The sequence below is a fragment of the Trachemys scripta genome, chromosome 21, assembly GCF_013100865.1.
Source record: "Trachemys scripta elegans isolate TJP31775 chromosome 21, CAS_Tse_1.0, whole genome shotgun sequence".
Classification (NCBI taxonomy): domain Eukaryota; kingdom Metazoa; phylum Chordata; order Testudines; family Emydidae; genus Trachemys; species Trachemys scripta.
Genome location: NC_048318.1, coordinates 17,460,660 through 17,484,060, shown reverse-complemented (window position 1 = coordinate 17,484,060; position 23,401 = coordinate 17,460,660). Strand labels below are relative to the sequence as shown.

General features: G+C 53.7%; 1 protein-coding gene across 3 annotated transcripts in view; it reads left to right on the top strand.

Moving 5' to 3' along the window:
• DSCAML1 (DS cell adhesion molecule like 1) overlaps nucleotides 1–23,401 on the top strand; it is a 279,877-nt gene that overhangs the window by 226,554 nt on the left and 29,922 nt on the right. Inside the window, exons 18-21 of one of the 3 annotated variants that reach the window (XM_034754688.1) lie at nucleotides 549–695; nucleotides 1,395–1,550; nucleotides 13,964–14,103; nucleotides 22,847–23,000. In XM_034754688.1, coding sequence (XP_034610579.1) covers nucleotides 549–695; nucleotides 1,395–1,550; nucleotides 13,964–14,103; nucleotides 22,847–23,000 — 597 coding nt within the window. Of the gene's footprint in view, nucleotides 1–548; nucleotides 696–1,394; nucleotides 1,551–13,963; nucleotides 14,104–15,992; nucleotides 16,283–22,846; nucleotides 23,001–23,401 lie in introns of those variants that run through there. The other 2 variants (XM_034754690.1, XM_034754689.1) reach the window with 2 other exon arrangements.

Below are 23,401 nucleotides of genomic sequence, written 5' to 3'. Positions count from 1 at the left end.
ATGCGTCACTTGGACATTTGCGATCAACCCTTTTCAGAACTTATCAAAGTCAAGTGCTCTGATATCTCACAGCGTCATTCTTCACTTTGAAATGTTGATTTGAAATAAAATGTTATTTTAATGTCACGCTGAAACCACACATTTTGAGTCAAAACAAAACATTACACCAGGCAAAAATCAAAACGTTTCTTTGAAATCATAATTTTTCCTGTGGGAACATTTCGGTTTTGATGAGCCCACGTTTTCTGATGGGAATGGTTTTTTCATTGGGAAATTGTGACCCAGTCCAGTTGGGATCCAACTGCATGTAGCACCCCGTTGTGGTCTGGCTTCTCACGTGCTCCAAGATGGCGAATCTGAGAGTCTGAAATTCTTACCTGCTCATTGCTCACAAATGCAGCAGGGAGCCAAACCCTAAGAAAAGATGTTGTGAGGACTAAACGACCTGAACAGACAGATGGTGAGAGCGTTACCGATGCCCTGTTCATACAGCACTGCATCCTCCCTCACTGATTCTCTCTCTCTCTCTCCATGAACTCTTCCATCAGTTCCCAGCCAGCCCCCGGAGAATGTGAGGGCATTATCCATCACGTCAGATGTGGCTGTGATCTCCTGGTCGGAGCCCCCGCGCAGTACCCTGAATGGCGTGCTCAAGGGGTACAGGGTGATCTTCTGGTCTCTCTATATGGACGGAGGTGAGGGCTCGGATGGGCTTCCCTTTTTTTTGCTTTGTTTCTTACTCTCCTTATTCTAAAATCTTACATGAATTTGAGACCCGTGGCTAGATCTGCCATAATGGAGGCTGGAAACGTGCGAGTCCCATCCATGTCCCCGCCTCACCTACACACACACCTGTAACTCCACTTAGCACCTGACTTTCAAGCTCCCTGCTATTGCAGTCCGCATTGCATTGCTGCGTTGCTTGTTTGTTTTGTTCTGTGACTGTGGAAATGTCCATAAAGAGCCAGGATGTCCCTTGTGACCTGGGCCAAGATGTCAATTGGATCCTGTGCTTGTAGAACTGAGCAATGGAGCCGTCCCCATGCTTGCTCTCAGGGGCCCTGTGCGTTGGTAGTCCACAGAGCCATGCGGGAGGAAAGTTGGGAATCTACCCAGCTTGGGCACAGAGAAGGTCAGACGCTGAAGGAATAGCTCTGCGGAGATGGGCTGGTGATCTGGGTTGTAATGCAGCTGGCTTCACTGTCCCTGTCTCTCTGCCTGGCCTGAAAGCAATGAGTGATCTTGGTGCCTGGTTGAGACACCTGGAAGTGCCTGGCCCAGGTCCTGCAATGGGAGGGTGAGTGGGAGCAGCGAATCTAAGCCTGCCCAGGTTGCTTGGGGAGCAGGCTGGTTCTGAGCCCCGGACTGATCCCCTTGTCATGTTTCCACTGCAGAGTGGGGGGAGATGCAGAACATCACCACCACGCGGGAGCGAGTGGAGTTGCGGGGAATGGAGAAGTTCACCAACTACAGCGTCCAGGTTCTGGCCTACACGCAGGCCGGCGACGGTGTCCGCAGCAGCGTCCTCTACATCCAGACCAAGGAGGACAGTGAGTGATGCTCAAGCATGATGGGGCCCCTCCTGCCCAGAATGGCCTGGAGCGGGGGGGGGGGGTGTCACAGGTCGGGGGGGGGGGAGGGCAGGAAGGTTGCTGGTACGGTCGGGATGGGGATGCTGGGGCAGCCAGGGCATGGGCTGCTGGTTTAGCTGGGGCATGGCATGGCATGCCTGAGGTGCTGGAAGGAGAGAGCAAAGGAGCAGGAGGTGGCAGGGGGAAGATAATATTGAGCAGGGCCGTTAAGTGCCTGTTCCATTGAGGAGCCTGAGGAAATGGGCTGCCCTCACCTGTGGCTCCAGCCAGTGCCCCATGGCAAATGCTGACTCAGCCAGACAGTCTGGGGGGCCCCAGCTCCTGTCTTTTCCCCCTGCAGAGCACAGCCCTAGACCCTGCTTGCTAGCCCAGTGCCTGCTGCATAGGAGCCCCCCTGCCCAGCCCCCCCCCACCCCCACGCCATGCCAGCCCTCTGGCCAGCATGGAATAGGATGCTGGCCCCCCGGCTGCGCCAAGCCAGTGGGGTCTCTGAGGCTGAGCTGAGAACGTTCTTGCTGCTGGGTGATTTGGGCCAGTCTGAAGGGAGGATATGGGAAGCCCATGTAACTCACTTCCCCATCCTCCCAAGTACAGTGACGCGCCGGGGTTCTCCAGTGAGATGCCATGCGGTGTCATAGGCGCTGGATTGGAGTCCTCTAGAGGTGCGCAGGCATGGGGCTCTCCCGGCTCTCTCTCTCCCCCCCTGCTCTCGGTTCCTTTCAGGGGTTTGGTTCTGATGCCTTAATCTACTTGTCCACAGCTCTTAGCCAGCCTGTCCCTCCCAGCTCACATGCTGAGATCGGGCTGGATAGCTGGGGCATCAAGCAGAATGACTTGAGCGCAGGATAGGGTGGTGTCACTGGACCCCAGGGGGATTGGCATCCTCTCTTCTGGCTGGGGACAGCCCTGAGGGCAGATGATTACATCCTGATTGTGTTGTTTGGAGTCCCTGTGCATTGGCTACCTCTGGGCAGCCGATACCTCTCTGTGCTCTTCATAAAGGAACTGCAACCCGAGCAGTGCAGTTGGGTCTGAGTTTCGGATACTTTATATAACAATCCCTCAAAGCTTGCTCATCTCAGCTCAGAGGTTTGGCTCACCACATCCACTGCTGCTAGCAGAGAAGGGGGTGGGGAGGTCATGGATTTAAACATCTGTGTGTGTTCCCCTGACCCTGGCTGATACACTATTAACACGTGTTAATTAGAATTAAGAAGATTCAGCTGTGAATGAGTCATTAGCAATGAATAAAACATCCAAGATGTTTCCTAGGCCACGGAATCAAGAAGAAAGACAAATTAGGGCTCATAAAGGATTAGGCAGGAATTTAGGCTGATTTTTTATTTCTTCCCCATCTTCTCGCGCTAAGAAGCGACACGCAGTCCCAGTTGCAGAAAGCTGAGCTGCTTCCCTGGCAGACTTTGAATGGAGCAGAGATTTGGCATGTTTACAATACAGTGTGTGTGGGGGGGGTGGAGGTGGGTGTGGAGGGAACGGGGGGAGGGTGTGTGAGGGGCAGGGGGAGGGTGTGTGTGCATGAGGTGGTGGGTGGGGCACCCCTGGCCCCAGCAGACCGTGACTGGAGCTCTTACGTAATCCTTCTGACTGCGGTATACAAGGGGTTCTCCAAATAGAAACAGGTCTTCTCCCTTCTCCTTCCCCTGAGCAGGCGAGAATCAGCGTAGAAGAAAAAGGCAAAGGTGGCCAGTCTCGTAGGCAGGCGTCTGGTTGCTCTTTAGGGTTCAGTTTCTCTGTGGGTCGTAGGGCCTGTGCTCAGAGCTAGGGACTGACTCCAGCTCCTCCTTTTCATCATCCCCATCTTAGACCTGCTCCATGCGCTCTCAGGGGCAGTAAGATCAGTGACTGTCTTCCTCTTTGCTGGTCTATCCCTGTAGCCTTTCCCCTTTGAGCTTCCTCCATCCCAGCAGAGCAAGCCATAGAGGTGAGTCTGGTTAGTGCTATGCGAGCCCACTCTGTTAGGACTTGTCTACATTACGCACTGGATCCACGGGCAGTGATCGATCCAGTGGGGTCGATTTATCGTGTCTAGTGAAGACACGATAAATTGACTGCCGAGCACTCTCCCGTCGACTCCGGTACTCCATTAGGGCAAGAGGTACAGGCGGAGTTGACAGGGGAGCATCAGCCATTGACTTACCGCAGTGAAGACACGGCGGTGAGTAGGTCTAAGTACGTTATTCACATAGCTGAAGTTGCATAACTTAGCTCAATTCCCCCCAGCCCCCCCGTCGTCGTCCCCCAGTGTAGACCAGGCCTTAGAGAGAGGGTGTGCCCCCTCCCAGGTGAGTACATACACCAAGTACAGAAACCCCATGTGTGTGTTTAAAGATGCATGTACACACCCACCCCTGTATCTGAATAGAAGAAAAGACACAATGTTTTCAGTGTTATCGTCTACCCATTTCTTATGCATTCAAACAATGTCTTAGGAATCAGTGGTTTGCCCTCCTGTGGAGTACTGTATCCTGTTCTAGTCACCCTGTCTCACAATGCATAGAGTACAGAGAGAGGTTTCTAGTTATTTTCACTGCCCATCTCTCAAACCTGAGTAAACCTCCCTACGAGACACTATTTGATCAGATGAGGAGCTGCTCAGTTTAGAGGGGAGAAATGGTAGAGATGTACATAATAATGAATGGGTTAGAGATGGGAAAAGGGTGAACAGACGTGCCTGATTTACCAAGTACAAGAGCAACCCGGGTATTTGATAAAACTGAAAGGGAAGAAATTTAAAATCAATACATGGAAACACTTTTTTGCACATTGCAAGATTAACATGTTGAACTCCTTACCACAAGGTATCCTAGAGGCCAAGAGCTCACTGGGATTCAGAAAAGGATTAGACAGTGGCGTGATTGATAACATCCAGCTATGTAAAAAGCAACAGAGGGTCCTGTGGCACCTTTAAGACTAACAGAAGTATTGGGAGCATAAGCTTTCGTGGGTAAGAACCTCACTTCTTCAGATGCAAGACTTGAGGGGTGAAGCCTCCTGCACCAAGGTGTAAGCAAACCGCTGAGTGCTTTGGCCTCTGGGGTTATCCACTGGGGGGTTCTGGTTCTTTCTGGGGCCCGTGGCACTAGCCACTGGAGATGGGATGCTGCCCAGCCTGCAATTCTAACGAGGGACGGGTGGGATACACATAGAGGTGAGAGCTCTGTGGAAAAAGGGCACCGTGCTCTCCCGTTTGCTCCCAGAAAGTCCGTGGAGTTACTGCAGCTTTACGCTGGGTGAGATGAGAGTTTGGCCCTAGATTGACAGGAATTTTCCCATCCCTGAGACTGATGGAGAGAGCCTTCCCCCAGCCAGTCACCTTCCAACATAGCTGCTTCTTTGCGGCCTTTCAGCAAAGCCCAAACTGCGTCATCTTCAGGGTGGGGAAGGACTCCGTTATCGGCTGGGCCAGTAAAGACGGGACACCCCGGAATCCCAGACCTGCTGGCTGGCCTGGCTGCTGCCCTTGGCTCCAGGACAGGCGCTGGGTGGAGTTAGTGCCACTTCCTCAGCTCGTCCCCAGTCAGCTCCAGCCTTGCTGCCAAATGTGCCTCATTTAGATGATGCTGTGAGACTGAAGCACTTCCTTATGCCAGAATGAATTGTTTCGCTGGCCTCTGCTTAGTGCCTCTGCGGCTGCCCTCTCCCTCGTCAAGCTCTCCCAAAGTTCCTGGGCCCCTGACTTGCAGGCAGGCGAATTACAGAGCGCCCCCGTGTGTGTTGTTTGGGGCGGGTCGTCCTGGATGCTGCTCACACAGCCAGCAAGTGGGGTCAGGGCAGCACTCACCAGTGCAGTGAACCAAAAACTGGCATAGCCATTTTTCTACCTGATCGCCCGCCAGCTTCAGACCTGGTGCCCTGGTTAGCATCAGAAGGGAATCTGCCAGAGTGCTTGGGTGAGACAGAAGGAGAGACGGGCAGAGCAGCGGGGTGACGTCTGCCAGCAAATCATAGTGGGGAGGAAAGTATTAACACTTGGAAAGGGGAGCAAGGCAAGGAAGGGGGATGGGGGATGCACAGCTGTGAGCACACATTGGACGGGGCACCTCGGTAACTGCAACTTGGGGAGAGCAGAGAGGGAGACGGGCTCTTGGCTGCATGAGGAACAGGGAGGTGGGGCTGGAGGAGATACTCGGGCAGAAGCAGAAGCATTTCAGGATGGCAGTGCTGATGCTCCAAAGCAGTGAGGTTGATGTGGTGATGCTGAGAACACTAGCCCTGAAGTCCTTGCTCTTCTAGTCCTGTCTGTATTGCAGGCAGGCTCTGGATATTTTCCTTGACCCAAGACGTGTCTAAAGGCTCTTTCCCGAAGCCAGAAACGAGCGCTCACCATCATTACCTTTCCTTTCTCCACTGCTACTTAAGAATGTCAAAAAACCTGGCATTTAGCAGCATCTCTCCTTAGTCTTATACTAAACAGGGCCATGCAGGAAAGCATTAATCTGGCAAAACCTACCACAAGGCTACCACAGAGCTGTGGAGAGCACCGCCCTTCTTGAAAATGTCAATGGGAGCACTGAGTTCACCAGGCATTTTCCTGAGTCCCATTGGACACAAAGGACCACTGGGAATTTCAGAGTAGCACAAGCAAAAACAAAATCTTTCCGAAGATTGAGTACAAAGGTCTACGGTTATGACCTGCAGCACCCCTATCAGACGCCCCTTCGCCACACAATGTTCCATTGGAGCGGGATAGGTCCCAAGTAAGATTTCACTTCAAATCTCAAAAAAAACCAAGTAGAAATCATTCTGGGGGATTTTACTGTGACTAAGACAAACAGAACCTCAACCCTTCTTACAGGGGGGTCACTCGGCCACAGGCACCAAGAGGCTCTCCTAGTTTAAGAACGAGAGGGATAAGACCTTACACCCTGCTTACAGGGCAGTCATTTAGCCTGGCGTGTCAGAGTGACCTGTGGCTTAATTAGCGTGGCAAAGGAGACCCAAACCCTCCTTACAGGGTGGTCCCTAAGCCGGGGGCGTTCCAATGGGCCAGAGTGAAAAGCGCAGAAAAGGAGAGACCTCCGTTCCCTCAGGAGAGGGTGGTCTCTTTGCCCCGCAAGTGCCAACGGCCCAAGACGAGCTAGAAAGGGGAGACCTGCACCCTTCTGACAGGGAGAGGTCAACGGCCCGGGGCATTTTAAAGGCTAGGTCCTAAGGAGCTCAAACCCACAGAGACCTCAACCCTTCTTAAAGGGGGCTCGCTCCGCCTCCGCTGTGGAAGGGATCCATAAAGCATTTTGGTTGGCGAGGAATGGACCTTGGTCCCTGTTTACAGGGAGGTCCTTTTACCGGGCACCTCAAGGGGGATTAAGCCTGTGCGGAGAAGTGTCGATCCCGAGCCCTCGGTACAGGGGTGCGGTGTGTGCAGTGTGTGCAGTGTGTGTGGTGTGTGCAGTGTACTCAGCCTTGGCCGTGGCTTTTTCTTCCCTTTTCCTGCAGTTTCTTTGGTGCTTGTGTCATCTTGTCCATTTTGTCCTTTGAGTTGCTAGAAAAAGAGAGGTGAAGCGGGTTAGGTGTGGCTCAGTAGACAGCACGATTGCAAGGTACTCGCCCCCCCTGGAAATTACCCTGATTCCTACTTTTCAGCACTTGTGTGGTGCAGAGGTTAGGAGAACCTCCACGAGAACTCAGCACCTTCTTCCTAGTCAGCACAAACTGCTTGAGGTTTCCTGCTTAGTGTCTTTTTCTGGCTAAGCTCAAGCCTGCACACATATTTGCCACTTAGTACCATTTTTCTCGTGAGTGGAAGCTTCTTTAGGAGTTTGCTACCCAGTACCATTTGTCAGATCAGTAGACTCTGTTCCCTTTCCTTTCCACATCTCTTCCCCAGTAAGGGTATCTTCTACAGTGTTACCTTCCCAGTACCTCCTAGTCAGTACCTCAGGTCGGCTTCCGTGGTTTCTGACCCAGCACCTCCTGCCCTGTCAGCATGAGGTATCTCGGTGATTTTCCCACTCAGCGCTCCTGACCAGTCTGGAGGAACCATCTTTGAGCTTTTTCGCCTTGGACCTCCTGCCCAATCAGCACGACCCACCTCTGGGCTTTCCCTCCCAACTCCTCCTAGCCAGTCAGGGCCAGCCGCCTCCAATGATTTTCTCACTCAGCACCTCCTGTCCAGTCAGCGCCAGCCACTTCCAGTGATTTTCCCGCCCCGCGCCTTCTACCCAGTCACTGTGAGCCGTCTCAGTGACTTTTCCCGCCCAGCACCTCCTGCCCAATCAGCGCAACCCACCTCTGAGCTTTCCTTCCGAACTCCTGCTACCCACAGGGCCGGCTTTAGGCCAATTCCCCCAATTCCCTGGAATCGGGCCCCGCGCCTTAGGCGTCTTTTTAATTTTTTTTACTCACCCGGTGGTGGTCTGCGCCGGGTCTTCGGCGGCACTTCGGCAGCAGGGGGTTTGCTCCGGGTCTTTGGTGGCATTTCGGCAGCGGGGGTCCTTCAGTGCCGTGGAAGACGCGGAGCGGACCCCCCGCCACCGAAGTGCCAGCGAAGACCCGGACCGCCGCTGGGTATTCGAATCGGGCCCTGCAGGTCATAGAGCCGGCCCTGCCTACCCAGTCAGTGCCAGCCCCCTCAGTGATTTTGTCGCCCAGTGACTCCTACCCTGTCAGCACGAGCCACCTCCAATGATTTTCCTGCCCAGCACCTCCTGCCCAGTCAGCAAAACCCAACTCAGGGCTTTCCCATCCAACACCTCTTACCCAGTCAGCGCCAATCCCCTCAGTGATTTTCCCGCCTAGAGCCTCCTGCCTAGTCAGCACCAGCCACATCCAGTGATTTTCCCGCCCAGCACCTCCTACCCAGTCACCGTGAGCAGCCTCAGTGACTTTTCCCGCCCAGCACCTCCTGCCCAATCAGCAAAACCCACCTCAGGGCTTTCCCATCCAACACCTTTTACCCAGTTAGCGTGAGCCACCTCAGTGATTTTCCCGCCCAGCGCCTCCTGTCCAGTCAGCACGAACAGCCTCAGTTATTTTCCTGCCTAGAGCCTCCTGCCCAGTCAGCGCCAGCCATTTCCAGGGATTTTCCTGCCCAGCGCCTCCCACCCAGTCACCGTGAGCTGACTCAGTGTTTTCCTCATGCAGAGCCTCCTGCCTGTCAGCTGGACCCGCCTCCAGGCTTCTCCCACCCAGCACCTCCTGCCCAGTCAGCACAATCCACCTCTGGGCTTTCCCTCCCAATTCATCCTACCCAGTCAGCACCAGCCACCTCAGTGATTTTCTCGCTCAGCGCCTCTTGTCCAGTCAGCGCCAGCCCCCTCAGTGATTTTCCCGCCCAGCGCCTCCTACCCAGTCACTGTGAGCGGCCTCAGTGACTTTTCCCTCCCAACACCTCCTGCCCAATCAGCGCAACCCACCTCTGAGCTTTCCTTCCGAACTCCTGCTACCCACAGGGCGGCTTTAGGCCAATTCCCCAGAATCGGGCCCCGCGCCTTAGGCGCCTTTTTAATTTTTTTTACTCACCCGGCAGTGGTCTGCGCCGAGTCTTCGGCGGCACTTCGGCAGCAGGGGGTTTGCTCCTGGTCTTTGGCGGCATTTCGGCAGCAAGGGTCCTTCAGTGCCACGGAAGATGTGGAGCGGACCCCCCGTCACCGAAGTGCCACCGGAGACCCGGACCGCCGCCGGGTATTCGAGTCGGGTCCCGCAGGTCCTAGAGCTGGCCCTGCCTACCCAGTCAGCGCCAGCCCCCTCAGTGATTTTCTCACTCAGCGCCTCCTGCCCAATCAGCTAAACTCACCTCTGGGCTTTCCCTCCCAAATCCTCCTGCCCAGTCAACACGAGCGGCCTCAATGATTTCCCCACTCAGCTGGACCCACCTCCAGGTTTCTCCCACCCAGCACCTCCTGCCCAATCAGCAAAACCCACCTCTGGGCTTTCCCGCCCAGCGCTTCCTACCTAGTCAGCGCCAACCCCCTCAGTGATTTCCCCACTCAGAGCATACTGCCCTGTCAGCTTGACCCATCTCCAAGCTTCTCCCACCCAGCACCTCCTGCCCTGTCAGCACTCGCCACCTGAGTGAGTTTCCCACCCAGCATCTCCTGTGCTGTCTGCTCGACCCACTTCTGGGCTTTCCTGCTCAACACCACCTGCCCAGTCAGTGCCAGCCACCTCTGGACTTTCCCTCCTAGCACCTCCCACCCTGTCAGCTGGACCCATCTCCAGGTCTCTCCCGGCCAGCAGAAATGAAGCAGAGACAGGCTGGATCACTGCCTCCAGCCGCTTGCTTGCTTGCTCGCTCAGCCGCCCAACCCAACACTCATGAACCTTTTAAAGAATTTCCATGCAGCATGCAGGCACTTCACCCGGTGACTGATCCTTTTTATTGCCAGCTAATGAGCCTCCTGTTTGTGTCGTTCCCCTTTTGGAAAGGGATTGCATTGTTGGGGATATTGCTCAGTTACATTCACCTTTTGGACCAGATCATGTGCCACGCTTAGAACTACGGCTGTCAATTAATCTCAGTTAACGCAAGCGATTAACACAAAACAAATTAACTAGATTAATTTCAGTCCATTCAGTCCTACTTCTTGTTCAGCGAAACTCTAGACAAACAAGTTTGTTTACATTTACGGGAGATAATGCTGCCTGCTTCTTCTTTACAATGTCACCTGAAAGTCAGAACTGGCGTTCATATGGCACTGTTGTAGCTGGTATTGCAAGGTATTTACATGCCAGATACGCTAAACATTTGCATGGCCTTTCATGCTCTCTGACTTTTAGGCTCTAAAATTTTACATTGTTTTGTGCAGTTATGTAAAAAAAAAATTCTACATTTGTAAGTTGCACTTTCACGATAAAGAAATTGCACTACAGTACTTGTATGAGGTGAATTGAAAAATAGTTTCTTTTGTTTATCTGTTTACAGTGCGAATATTTGTAATCAAAAATAATATAAGGTGAGCACTGTACACTTTGCATTCTGTATTGTAACTGAAATCAATATATTTGAAATGTAGCTCAGCTCTGAATGTTAGGGCCTAGGTGACTGAGGGGCAGGAAGCCAGGCAGTGCAGTTTCCTACAGTAGTGTACATTAAAGTGCTGTTGTAGGAGACATTTCTAGTCTAAAAACATGGGCAGGAGCGGATTTTGGCTAAGGAATGTCAGCGGAGAAAGGCTGTATCTGGAGAGTTGGGGCAGGGGTGAATCCACCGGGTCTGATCCTGCTGCCATTGAAACCAATTGGAGCTTTGCTGCTGAGTCCAGCTGGAGCAGGAATGGGCCCAAAGTTAGCTGCTTTGCCCAGGCCTGGCTCTTTTGTATGCATATGATCCTCACTGCCATGCTGAGAGCCATGGAGTGCAGGAGGGGATGGCTGTGGGGACTGGACCACCTGGTGTGAACTCTCCAGGACTCTTTGGTAAATGACAGCATGGGCCCAGCCCTTCACTCTATGATGGCCTCTAAGCTCCCTGCTGTAGCTATTTCCAGTGAGCCTGCTATTGGCGGCAGATAGCTGGAGAAGCTGAGCTCCATACACGGTACAGTATTCTGTGTGGGGCTTCAAGGTGAGTCCTTAGAGATCATCTCTGGCAGGTCCTGCTGCTCTTTCTGCAAGAGGATGGGGTTTGCCTTGGAAGTCCTTAGAGAAATATCCCTTCCCCCAGCCTTCCCTGTTCTACAATCTGCTGCTTAGCTGGTCAGCTGTCACCCTGACCCCCAGATGTGGCTGCATTTCAGCGGTGCTCTTTGCGTAGGGTTGGAACGCATTTGGGGATAACAGCCTCCACACCAAGGGGCCTGGGGAGTTAGGGAGTTTGTGGGGGGAGCTCCTGTCTCTCGGGAGATGGGGCCATTGTGATGGTTCTTTGAAGTTCCCAGGCCCAGAAGAGGATCAATCCCAGCCAGCGACGAACGTCTCTTGGGTCCAAAGTTTCTGCCTTCTGTTTGTGCTGGGGCTGCACGTGCCCTTGTTGGCATCAACCCCAGCACAGTGCAGCCGAGCTGCCCCTCTGCACCAGGGCTCTGGGAGCGGAATGAGATGATCAGCTTGCACGCTCTGGGAACTCCCTGTATGGAGCTATCTCCCAAGGGAGCATCCTTGGAAGGGGGCTGGGCGGGCTGGCTGTGCAGCAGGATCATCCTCAATGTCAGCCAGTCTGGGGTGTGCTCAGACACCACGGGAGTGAGCAGCATGTGAATTCCCAGGGCCACAGAGAGGATATTTAGGTCTTTAGGAAGAGCGGGGTGCAGAGGTTGGATCATTATTTTTCCAGCTCATTTCCCTACCTGCTTGTGCCAGTCGTCCCCCACCCCCCAGGGCAGTTGGGTGCGGTCTGGAGAGATCTGTGCTTTGGGTTGTGGAGGAGACTTGGAAGCAGAAGAAACAGTCAGTGCAGTAAAAATAACCCAAGCCCAGCCCCTGCTGCCAAACCCATCAGCACTTGGTGAAATAAACACTTTTTTAAAAAGCTCTGGTTATTTAAATATTTACACTGTCTGCCTGGCCTACTTTAATTCCATTAACGAGTTTGAGTGTTTTCCTGGCTCTGTGCTGTCCTTGGGCTGGGAATAGGAGACAGGGGCCCTGAGCCCCTCAGCTGCCTGTCTTTGGAAAGCACCAGATGCTGGGAAGGCACATTAGGGTAGCGTAAGGATAAGCCAGTCGGGCATGTTAGTGGATTAAGGAGACAGACATTAAAAGCCAATCACGGCTTCTAAATATGAGCGTGAGCTGGAATTAACCCTCCTGCATCCGGCTTGGCAAGAGGCAGGTGCTGCCTTCAGTTAGATGTGGGTACACTGTTAGATGTGGTCTCCTAACAGGCCGATGCCTGCACATGAGTAGACCCTCAATCCTGCAGACAAAAGGCTGCAGGGAGGGACTCAGGAGTGGGCAGCCTCTGCTGTCCCTGCTCCTGGCCATGGGGCAGCATGGTCTAGTGACTCCAGCCCAAGAATCCCAGCTGCCAGCTCACTCTGTGTCCTATCCGCCCCTCTGCAAACCAGGATAAGCATTTCACATTACCAGTGTGTGAGGGGGACTAGCTGATGTTTAGAAAGTGCTTTGAGATCCTGGTATGACAGGCGTTAGGCACAGTAATGTGTCCTTGCATTGCATGGTGCCGGGGTGGGAGGGGGGGCTTTGTGGGGCCACAATGTACAGCCCGTATTTCAGGGGTATTTCAACTGCGCAGTGTGGTAGAAATGAGCACAAGAGAAGCCGTAGCACGATTGTGCGTTGTGGGCGGCAGTGATCCCGTCTTGGAATGACCCCTGTGGAAATAGGTTTTAACGTGAGGCCTTAGAATCCTCACAACGCTAGACAGCAAAACCGTCGGGCAGCACAGCCCGGATGCCTCTTGTGCTGCGGGAGGGCACCAGCAGTAATGATGTGTTTGAACCACACCTACCATTTAAGGGCTTGAGTCTTGGTCTAGGCTGAACACTGGCATGAAGGAGAGGAGAGCAACAAAGATGATAAAATGTTTAGAAAACCTGACCTGTGAGGAAAGGTTAAAAAAACTGGGCATGTTTAGACTTGGGCAAAGAAGCCTGAGTTGGACCATGATTACAGTCTTCAAACGTGTGAAGGGCTGTTATAAAGAGGGCAGTGATCAATTGTTCTCCATGTCCACTGAAGGCAGAGCAAGAAATAATGGGCTTAATCTGCAGCAAGGGAGATATAGGTAAGAGATTAGGAAAACTTTTCTAACTCTCAGGCTAGTTAAGCTCTGGACCAGGCTCCCAAGGGAGGTTGTGGAATCCCAATCATTGGAGGTTTTTAAGAACAGGTCAGACAAGCACCTGTCAGGGATGGTCTGGGTTTCCTTGGTCCTGCCTCAGCGCAGGGGAAGGACTAGATGACCTATCAAGGTCCCTTCCAGCCCCACATGTGTTTGGTTCTGTGAAAGCCCCAGCACAGGTGCTTCCCACTTCCCCAGCCAAGCGCTGAACCCAAAATGAAAAGTAGGACGGATTGTCCACCACTGGACTTGTTTCCTTTGCCCCTCTGGCTGACTCAGCACCTTCCCTCCCTGGCATGGGAGGGTGAAAGGCTCAGCCCTGCGGCAGGGGAGGTACGCTACGTGCAGCCTCCAGAATAGCTTTCCTCCATTTTGTGCAGCCAAAGTGGTCCTGTGCCAATATAGCATCTGCATCCAGCACCAAGCCAGGGCAGGATTCCACAGCATTGACGCCTGCTAGAATTGTGGCATTCCTGGTTATAAGGAATTCCTCTTAGAACAAGACCTCAAATGATGTGAATGCCTGCGGACACTGGGCGTGCAGGAAGAGCGGTCTGGCCTTTCCCCTCACGGGGAGGAGGAATCAGCGCCCTGCTTGGGAGGTCATGGTGGATCTAGCCGGCTTTGCTGAAGCTGCTGGGTCTAAAATGAATTGTCTCTTGCTCAGTTCCAGGCCCCCCCGCCGGGATAAAAGCCGTCCCATCTTCTGCCAGCAGCGTGGTCGTGTCCTGGCTTCCCCCAGCTAAGCCGAACGGGATCATCCGGAAGTACACCATCTTCTGCTCCAGCCCCGGGTCCGGACAGCCGGTAAGTAGGACACGAGGGAGCGTGGGTGATTGCGCGGGTGCTTGGCAGTGAGGAATTAACTTTTCCGCGCAGAGGAGACTGCATGCACCCCTGGGGGGCATGCATGAAAACACCCTGGCCCCCCACCCCCAATATGCACCCCCATCTAGCAGAGCCGCCTTGGGCTGCCTAGCAGCCTGGCACCGGATGTGGTAAACGGGCACACTGGGCTTGCCGTAGGAGGGAGCTGGGAAACTTTCAGCTCAGTGCTTAAGGGGTCAGAAAGCACCTGGGGGCCCCTCAGCTACGTGAGCTAATGGGTCAAATGGAAATGCAGGTGGGAAAGCCTGGGCACCTTCTCACACTCCTAGCTGTCACCCTTTGTTTATTTAACAACCTGCCCCACTCGAGTCAAACCCAGGACACAAGTCCCTTCCACTCGACCTAAACAAGTAACTGTTAGCAGATAGGAGTAGTGGGCTGTTATCCTCTGCATGGACCATCCCGAGGAAGGGGACATAACATTTGTCTAGCATTTTGCATGTATTGCCTCTGGCTCATCTGACCCTATGCATTCCTGATGCTCTAATCTAAAGGCACCTCTTAGCAGTGATAGCAGAAGCCCACTGCCCTGAGTATTGAAGCGAATCAGTTGTTTTTACGATGGATCAGTGTATTTCTTGAGCATTGGTGGATGTTCTGAATGCCCCACAGATGGTTTCTGTCTTAGACACCCCTCCACTTGTACATTTATTGCTGTGGTGTCAATGGTTTATGGGTGTAAACTCAGCACTGGTGTCAGGGATCACTTGTGCTTTTAAAAAGCAACCAAGTCACGAGATACATTTTAAGATGTCTCCTGTACGGTCCCCAGTCAGTGCAGCCTGCAGGCACTGAGCCCCTCCTGGCACAGTTTCTGGATGGGGGATTTATCCGGTCCTGGGGAATTCTCCAGAGCGGAGGCAGTCTTTTGTTTGTTCTACTTAGGTGACATCTTCAACAAACAGGCCCTGGTGTCCCGTGCAACAGCATTTCTTGTGTTTAGAGCTTTGTCTTCTTGCAGGAAACTTGTGGGCAGAAAGAAAGGGGCCAGCGCACGTGTGTGAGAGAGCGCAAGATAGCACCCACATTTGCGGGGGTGAATGTTAGTCCTCGGTAAGACTGTGAGGCTGAGCGGAGAGCCAGGCACACAGCAGACAAGGGCTGCATCAGCTGCCCATCAGCCCTGACCTTCAGCATCCCCACTATTCCAGAGAACACTGTTCCTCCCTCCCAAGTTCTGCTCGTGCCCCAGAGTCCTGATCCCCAGCAGCCCCTGGTACCCCAGTTCTGACTCTCCGCTCCACAGGCTGCTAATTATTCTGAAATGGGCAGAGCTGAAGGACGCCCTCCCCCTACAGAAATCACTCACCCTCAGCCCCTTCCCCAACGTGAACTCACTTGAATTCCTACTTCTAGAGGTGAGAAGCCCAGACTGTTTGATAGGGCTGCCCTTCCTCTTCCATTGCACAGCTCCCTGGCTGCAGGCCATGTAGGTGGAGGGAGCTTCTCTTAAACTAGTAGCATCAAGTTGAAAAGGAATAGACCAACTCCAGGAGTGAGAGGAGGAACCTTTCAAGAACTGAGCTGGGATCCCGGATCACTTCTAGTGTAAGGGGAAAACGGAGGAACCTGCCCTACCACCGTACATCTGCCCTGACATTTCCAAGGAGCCTGGCCTGTGGAAGATTCAGGCTCCTTGCGTCTGGTATCAATGCGCCCCAGGTCTGTGCTACCCGCAGACACTTCCACTTCATCTACCATGCCTGACTCTGTCTAAAACAAGCTGCTTAGTGGATTCATGTTTTATAGATTTTCATGTTCTGTTGTTTACAAACCTCGTTGGAGTAAATATCTGAGCGATGTTCCAGCTGCAGGTGTGTGTCAGGGAGGCTGTGTCAGGCAGTGTGAAAATATCCCACTGAAAGCAAAACAACTCGATACCACGCCTCAGAAATCAGAGGAGATAGCCTAGCTGCTCCCGTCGGGTCCATCCTACTGGGTCAGTGTGGGATTGGTTCTCGCTATGTGCGGGCCATGGGTTTCTCCATCCTCTCTCTCGGTGTCCAAGACCTGGGAACTTCCCTAGGGGACACGGGTGTATAAAATTTCCTTTGCTCAGCTTCATCCCTTGCTCCTAGTTACACCCACTCCTCTTCCTCCCGACAGTCAACCCTCTTCAGAGAAAGGGAAGCCTGCACAGGAAGTCTCCTAAACTAGCCATCCTCCCTGTCAGGGTTTGTCTACACAGGAAGTTGGTTTGGATTAAGTGTGAGTTTAAAGCAGACTAGTTATTCCTGATTAACCGCTTGTGTGAGCACTCTTATTCTGGACTAAGAGAATCCACACGGCCCGAATCAGGAATAACTCCCCAAGTAGACAAGCCCCTGGAGCACTACACAGGAGTATCCCCTGGTGCACAGAGGCGGGGTCTCCTGCACCTTTCAGAAGACCCAGCTCGACTAAGCAGCTGATCTTCGTCTGCCCTGCTCTCCGTTAAGGAAGGAGTCACTGTGTGCGCACAGCTCTCGTGTCTCTCCCTACACACCCCTCGCTGTATTTTAGCCAAACTGTGTCCTGGGGATCCACTCCAGCTGGGATTCCCAAAGGAGCTGAGTCAAATTGGTGCCCAAATCCCATACGATTTCAATAGGCGCTGGCTGGGTGCCTGCCTCCCTTGGGAAATCCCAGCCTTAAGCAAATTGTCTGAATTTGGGAGCCTCAAGCCCAGCGCCTAGATGTCAGTGGCCTGGTTTGTCCAGGTGCCGAGCAGCCAGTAGACTCAGGCCGCTGCATCCCGTCAGGACCTCAGGCTGCTTTTATGCAGGTGCTAGAGTTTAGGCCCTGAGCCCTGGACACTTCGGCCTTGGCTCTTCCCCTCTCTCTCTTTGTGGGCTCCCTCTGTCCCTGCACCGTTATTGTTCTGCTCTGAATCTCCTCAGCTGGTCACTCTCTGGTTCTGGGTGCTCTGCAGTATGGAGGTTCGGGCACAGAGTGGCGATCCCTGCTCCATGTTGTACCAGCCCCAGCTTGCCCAGCCTTCTCTATTGCATTGCAAGCACATGCCCATTTGGGCCCCTTTGGCCCCTCCCAGCACCCAGGCTGTGTCCAGTTGTGGCAGCTGATCTTCTGCCACTTCCTAGGAGAAGGTGAGGGCTCGTGTCCCCATTTCCATGGGGTAGGTGTAGACTGGTTTCTAGACTGATGCCATTTCTACTTTGCCGGGGGAGGGGGAAGGAAAAGCAAAGGATCTAAAACAAAGCAGCTGCTCCTGCTGGAGCGGGATTCACAGCAGCGGGACCCAGAACTGGGTGTTGCTGCTGCATAGAGCCGGGGAGAGGGATTAATTGGCCAGGAAAAAATATTAATAATAGAGCCAAGTGGTGTGGATGACGGTCGATTTGATTCAGCTCCACACACAGTGCAGGTACTCACACTCCTGTTACGGAGGGGTTTGTGCAAATAAATGTGTGTACAATTTGCATTGGATCATAATCTCCCTATCTGTTTATTACCTTCCATCACCCATCGCACCCCTCATCCCTGCACGGATTTCAAAAGGGCAAATTTACGAGACATTTCTCTTACCAGCTGACCGAAATTAAAATAAAAATTAAACAGGGTCCCATCCCGTCTTCATGAGGGGAGAGGTTGACAGGAGGTCTGCAAACTAGTGCTTATCAAAAGCTCCTTCTCAAATTCATTTCAATATCTGAGCCTCTGGTTTCCAGGGCAACATAATCTTTTCATCAAAGCAACTGGTAAAACCGCTGGGATCCGATATTGTTTTCTTGGCATAATGTCAAAACTGTCATTTGGTTAAAAAATTATGTATACAATGTAATATTTATATATGTATATCTATATATTGGATATATTTACATATCTCGTAACATATATACACAATATATTATGTGTGTTATGTATGTGTACACACACACACACGTAAATATGTGTATGCATGATTAAGTCTCTATTCTATGGAATGAATAGTGTGTGTGTCAAGTATCAGTGTGTGTGTGTGTTTATACACATGCACACATAAGTGTTTTTATGTATGTGGGTCTGTATGTGTGTGTGTGTATATGTATATATATATATATATATATATATATATATTTAAACAAAATATCCATCCCATAGACTAGAAAATTAATTGTTGAATTCCCTCTCCCTCACGGCCCATCCCTTTCCCTGTGAGTGGCATACCAGACAAACGACATGTCGATGAGGGGCTCCGGGTTGTTTCACAGTTGGGAGAGCAGCGTTTCCATGTCCCTAAGGTGGCATGATGATGAGGAGCAATGGCCCTGGGAGGTGCCTTCTAGCCCAACTTGGCACTCAGCCCCCTCTGGTTTCAGGAAGTCTGTGCCAGTCTGTAGTGGGGCGGCTGCCCCACTCCTGGAGAACAGGGGTTAAAAGCAGCCAAGCTAGGCTGATAAGAGGGCTGTGGACCAGGAGCTGTAGGAGTCTCTCTCTAGCCCTGGAGTGGGCAGGGCTGGCTGGGCTGCCTGGGAACAAGGTACCGAAGCAGAGCACTGTCGGGGAAAAGGGCAAGGGAGCTGGTAAAAACCCCAGGCTGCAGGCCTTAGTGAAGGCCTACAGGGGTACTGGGGCTGCAGAGATACAGCCTGGGAATAGGCCAAGGCAGCAGGTCCTAGCCCCTTGCCAACGATGAATGGCCATTACAGACTGCGTCTGTCCCAGCGAGCGGGGGCTAGATAACGACTGGCAGTAGCCACTGAGGCAAGGTGGGTTTAAAGGGTTGGGGGTTGCCCTGGAAGGGGAGACCCAGAGCGTGGGGGTACTGCTGGGGCAGAACACCGAGGTAAAGGGCACCGGGTTCTGGGAGGGACACGGGGCCAGTGGCAGGCGAGACACCAGCCTGCAGAGGGTGCTCCGGAGCTGGAGTTGAGCTAATTCCCAAGACGACCAGCAGGAGGCACTGCGCTGGTGAGTCTTTGCTCCGTTACACAGTCCCTGTTCATTAGGGGGCTTTTCTGGAGGTTCACTGCTCCAGAGTCAATGGCTTTCGTATCCATTGCACGTGGTCGTGTGTGTGTGTATGTGTGTGTATGTGTGTGTGTATGTGCCTCTGCCCTCATCTGCCTCACCCACAAATGAGAGAAACGTCCCTAGTGATGTAAAAGCCAGAGATTCTCGTTGAGCTCCAGTGTCAGCGGCATGTAGTTTTTGTGAAGCGGGGGGCCTGAGTGTTAGTGCCTGGGGGTTCATTGGTGACCAAGACTAACATTGCATGTGGCCATAGATCTCTTGGAGCCTCTGCACGCCGGATTGCCTGTAAGTTCTCCCTGTTATCACTGCCGGGAGCAGCGGCTGTAACGCGCTGGATGCATTGTCTGAGCACAGGATAACAGCCGCTGCATTCCATGAGGCTCCTCATCAAGGATCTCTGTTACCCCTGGTCCAGCCATAGTTTGTCACCCTTCTGGTGGCTCATGCATCCTTAGTGCCAGGGGCTGCCTACAAAAGTGATTCTGCTCTTCTCCAAGCCCTCCCTCAGGGAAGAATTGGAGAGGGAGACAGTGTGGCCCGGTAGATAAGGCACTGCTCTGGGAGTCAGGAGCCTTGATCTCGAATACCAGCTCTGTCCCTGTGTTCATCCCACTCCCACCCTTGGTCTGTCTTGTCTATTTAGACTGTAAGCTCTTTGGGGCAGTGATTCCCTCTTACTCTACAGCACCTAGCCCAGTGGGCCCTGATCTCGGTCGGAGCTGCTCGATGCACCATAGTACTGCTACTAGTAATGAGAGCAACTCCCCATCTCTTCTCTCCTCCTCCCTTCCCACAAGATCAGGAATGCCTCTTGCCACAGATTGTCCTCAATTCTTTAGTGCCCTCAATTCCTGGAAGTTGCTGCTACCAAATGGTTCTCTTGTGTGCAACAGCGAGTCCTGTGGTTGCTATGTTGCTCTGCTGATTTCCTTTCCAACGGTCTGTTGCGTGGGAGAGAACAAGTGGAAACCTGGCTTGGTACTGAGTTTTTCTTCTCTGGTCTGTTGGATGTCCCAAGGGCGCGGGAGCAGGGCTAGTCCTAAATGCGAATGAGGCAGTTAATGGTTGCACTGGGGTAGCTCGTTATGAGAGTGGAGTGGGTTTAGGGGTGGGGTGACTTTATGCATTTATTTATTGGAAATAAACCTGTCTCTGGGCTCCAGCATCTTTGCACGCTCTGCAGAGAGGTGAGTGAGGAAGGGCCCTGTGCAGCACAGCCAGTGGGAGGGAGACGAAGAATTGAGTGTGGGAGGTGTGGGGAGCCGTTACATGGCGTCAGTATTTTTGATATTGAATTTTGGGCTGGATGAGGTGAGTGTGTTGTTGCATTTTTTCACACTGAGCAGCCACAAAGCAAATTGTTGGGGGTTTTTTCATCGGGCCATCATGGGCTCCTGCCCTCCCAGCCTGCCCTGCTCCTGCTGTAGATCGGCAGGAGGGATCGTGGATGCTCAGAAGTGCGATATCGCTGGAACACATCACACCGATGCCGCCATCTGTTCCCGAACCTCGGAACTGGGCTCCCTGGAGAAATGACGACACCAGCCAGTTGACACTGGCATTGAGAAATGCCAAACGACGCTGAATGAGCTTTCAGAAACTAGAGCCAAGCCAAGCAACACAGAGCGAGCGAGCTGCTCTGAGTGTACCTGGCCTCTCCAGTGATTGTGGGGGTGGGGGGTGGCTCTCTCATCTCTACCCTTCTACCTCCTCGGGCTGATGGACCCTCGGCAGAGGAAGGGGATGTGGCGGCGGGGGAGGTTGATGGGGGGTTGCAGATTTTGCTAGCTTCCCTTTATATAAAAATCATGAGTCTTCTGAAATATACCAGCAAGAGGCCTGGTGTGTTTCCGGAGGTCGACCACACCCACCTTCCTGTGTCTCTCCTGCCTGCTATAATCCTCCCTCCTTGGGGACATATGCAGACAATGGGGAGAGGCGCTGGACCACTGAACGTTGACTTTTATTGGAAGTCCCCAGAAGCAGCTGCTGCTGCCCTGCTCCCATCCAAACTGCGCTCTGTGCTCCCAGCCCATCAGAGCGCAAGGTAAGGGGAACACCTGTAAGGTCAGCGCCCCCAGCCCCTGCAGCTGTGCTGTTAACTGAACTACAAGGTGGTTTGGGTGCGTCATGGGGCTGGAGAAGCAGGTGTTGCTATTCCCGGGTTGTTCAGAGGAGATACAAAGGCAGGGATTTGGGGCTGTCCCTTACATGGGACATTAGCCAGGAGTTGTTAATATTAGAGATGGCATAGACTAGGGCAAGGGCATGGGCAGGGCCTGTCTCTTTATTCCCTGTGCGTACAGCACCTAGCACAATGGGGTCATGGGCCATTTGCTGCGATAATTCAGATAATAAATCAGTGTTCTGCATTGCAAGGCCCGCGAGCCAGTGGCGGCTCCCATCGACCCTCAGTGCGGTAAATTCCCTCTAAGCTGCGCGGCTTCGCAGCTCACTATAACTAGCCGTGCAGCAGCTCTAAAGGGCCACGTGGCAGGGACCTGGAGAGAAGAGAGGTGGGGGGTGGGTGGGAACTGGGAGGGGAGCAAGTTGGGGCTTGCAGGGCTGCTGTGGGCCTCTCCCCCGGCCTGGAGCTCCCTGCTGCCGACAAGGGGGAGAGAGGCCCCTTCCCTGGAACTGGCTGCTGCCGGCAGGGAGAGGGCTGGGGGGAGTCCTCTGACCCCAGCCCCTGGGCAGCCTGCCTGTACCCCAAACTCCTCATCCCTGGACCTACCCCAGAGCCCTCCTCCCTACCCCCGCCCCGCATCCCAACCCTCTGCCCCAGCCCTGAGTCCCCTCCTGAACCCCTCATCCCTGGCCCCACCCCACATCCCAACCCTCTGCCCCAGCCCTGAGCCCCTCCCACACTCCAAACCCCTCTGCCCCAGCCAGAGTCCTTCCCCCCACATCCCAACCCTCTGCCCCAGCCCTGAGCCCCCTCCTGAACCCCTCATCCCTGGCCCCACCCCACATCCCTCACCCCCACATCCCAACCCTCTGCCCCAGCCCTGAGCCCCTCCCACACCCCAAACCCCTCTGCCCCAGCTCCACCCTACAGCCCTCACCCCCAGCCAGAGCCCTCACCCCCACATCCCACCCTCTGCCCTACCGTGGGCCACCTCCCACACTCCGAACCCCTCAGCCCCATCCGGCTCTCACATTGAAGTTTTTTCCCCAAAGTGGCCCCCCCTTCAAAGATAGTGAAGAGCACTGTAGTAAATAACAACACATAACAATTTGCTTAATCTAGATAAAAATACCCAAAATGGTGGGGCTTCCACCACTTCTCTGGGCAACTTTCCTGGCAAATAGCCCTGCCCGGAGTGCCTGCCTGCCCACTCCCTAAATGTAGGTGTGTTATAGGCTGTCCCTCTGTGCCCGATCTCTGTGGGTTCGTCTGCCCCAGCAGTGGAGTCTGCTCATTAGCAAAAGCTCCAGCGTTTATCTCTCTGGGTCCCTGTCTGATCGTTGGGGTCACCCAAGGTGGTGGCCTCACACAAGGATAATCTGGGGTGGTCCCTTAAAGCCAGGACTTGTCCGAGCAGGGGTTAGGTTGCCCAGACTGTTGCTATGACTAGTATGGCTGTACTGGGGCGGGGGCAGGGGGGGGTGTTGGTGGCTGCATCAAAGCCTGGGCAGGAAGAGGTGCATGAAAGGGGGTTCACCTTGTCCTGGTTAACCAGCTGCGTCCCCTCCTTCCCCCCGCCAGGCCCCCAGCGAGTATGAAACCAGCCCTGAGCAACTCTTCTACCGCATCGCCCACCTCAACCGCGGGCAGCAGTACATGCTGTGGGTGGCGGCCGTGACCTCGGCGGGACGCGGCAACATCAGTGAAAAGGTCACCATTGAGCCTGCTGGGAAAGGTGCGGCAGGGCCTGTGGGGTGGGGTGGGCAGATGGGGTGGGGCAGGGGGCAGTGGGGCTGATTGGAGGGGAGCTGGGTCTCTCTCTGGGTAACAGAGTCCTGGGGGGAGGGGCAAGGTCATCTGGCATTTAGATTGGGCTCAGTGTAGAGGCTGGGGGGCCCACTGCACATTCTGGATCCAGGCTTGGGTTTGACACGTGCCCTGGTGCTGGCTCTGGGTTGGCCCCTCATCTCCAGGACTCGCCATAGCCAGCACCTCGCGATGCGCCGGCTACTCCGTCTGCCCGATGGCTTGCAGCAGGTTCTGCGGCATCGACAAAGGTGGTGAATCTCAGCCCCTGGTGCAGCAGGGTGGGGTCTGCACTGGTGGGATAGGCAGGCTCTGTGTGCGTGGCTCGTC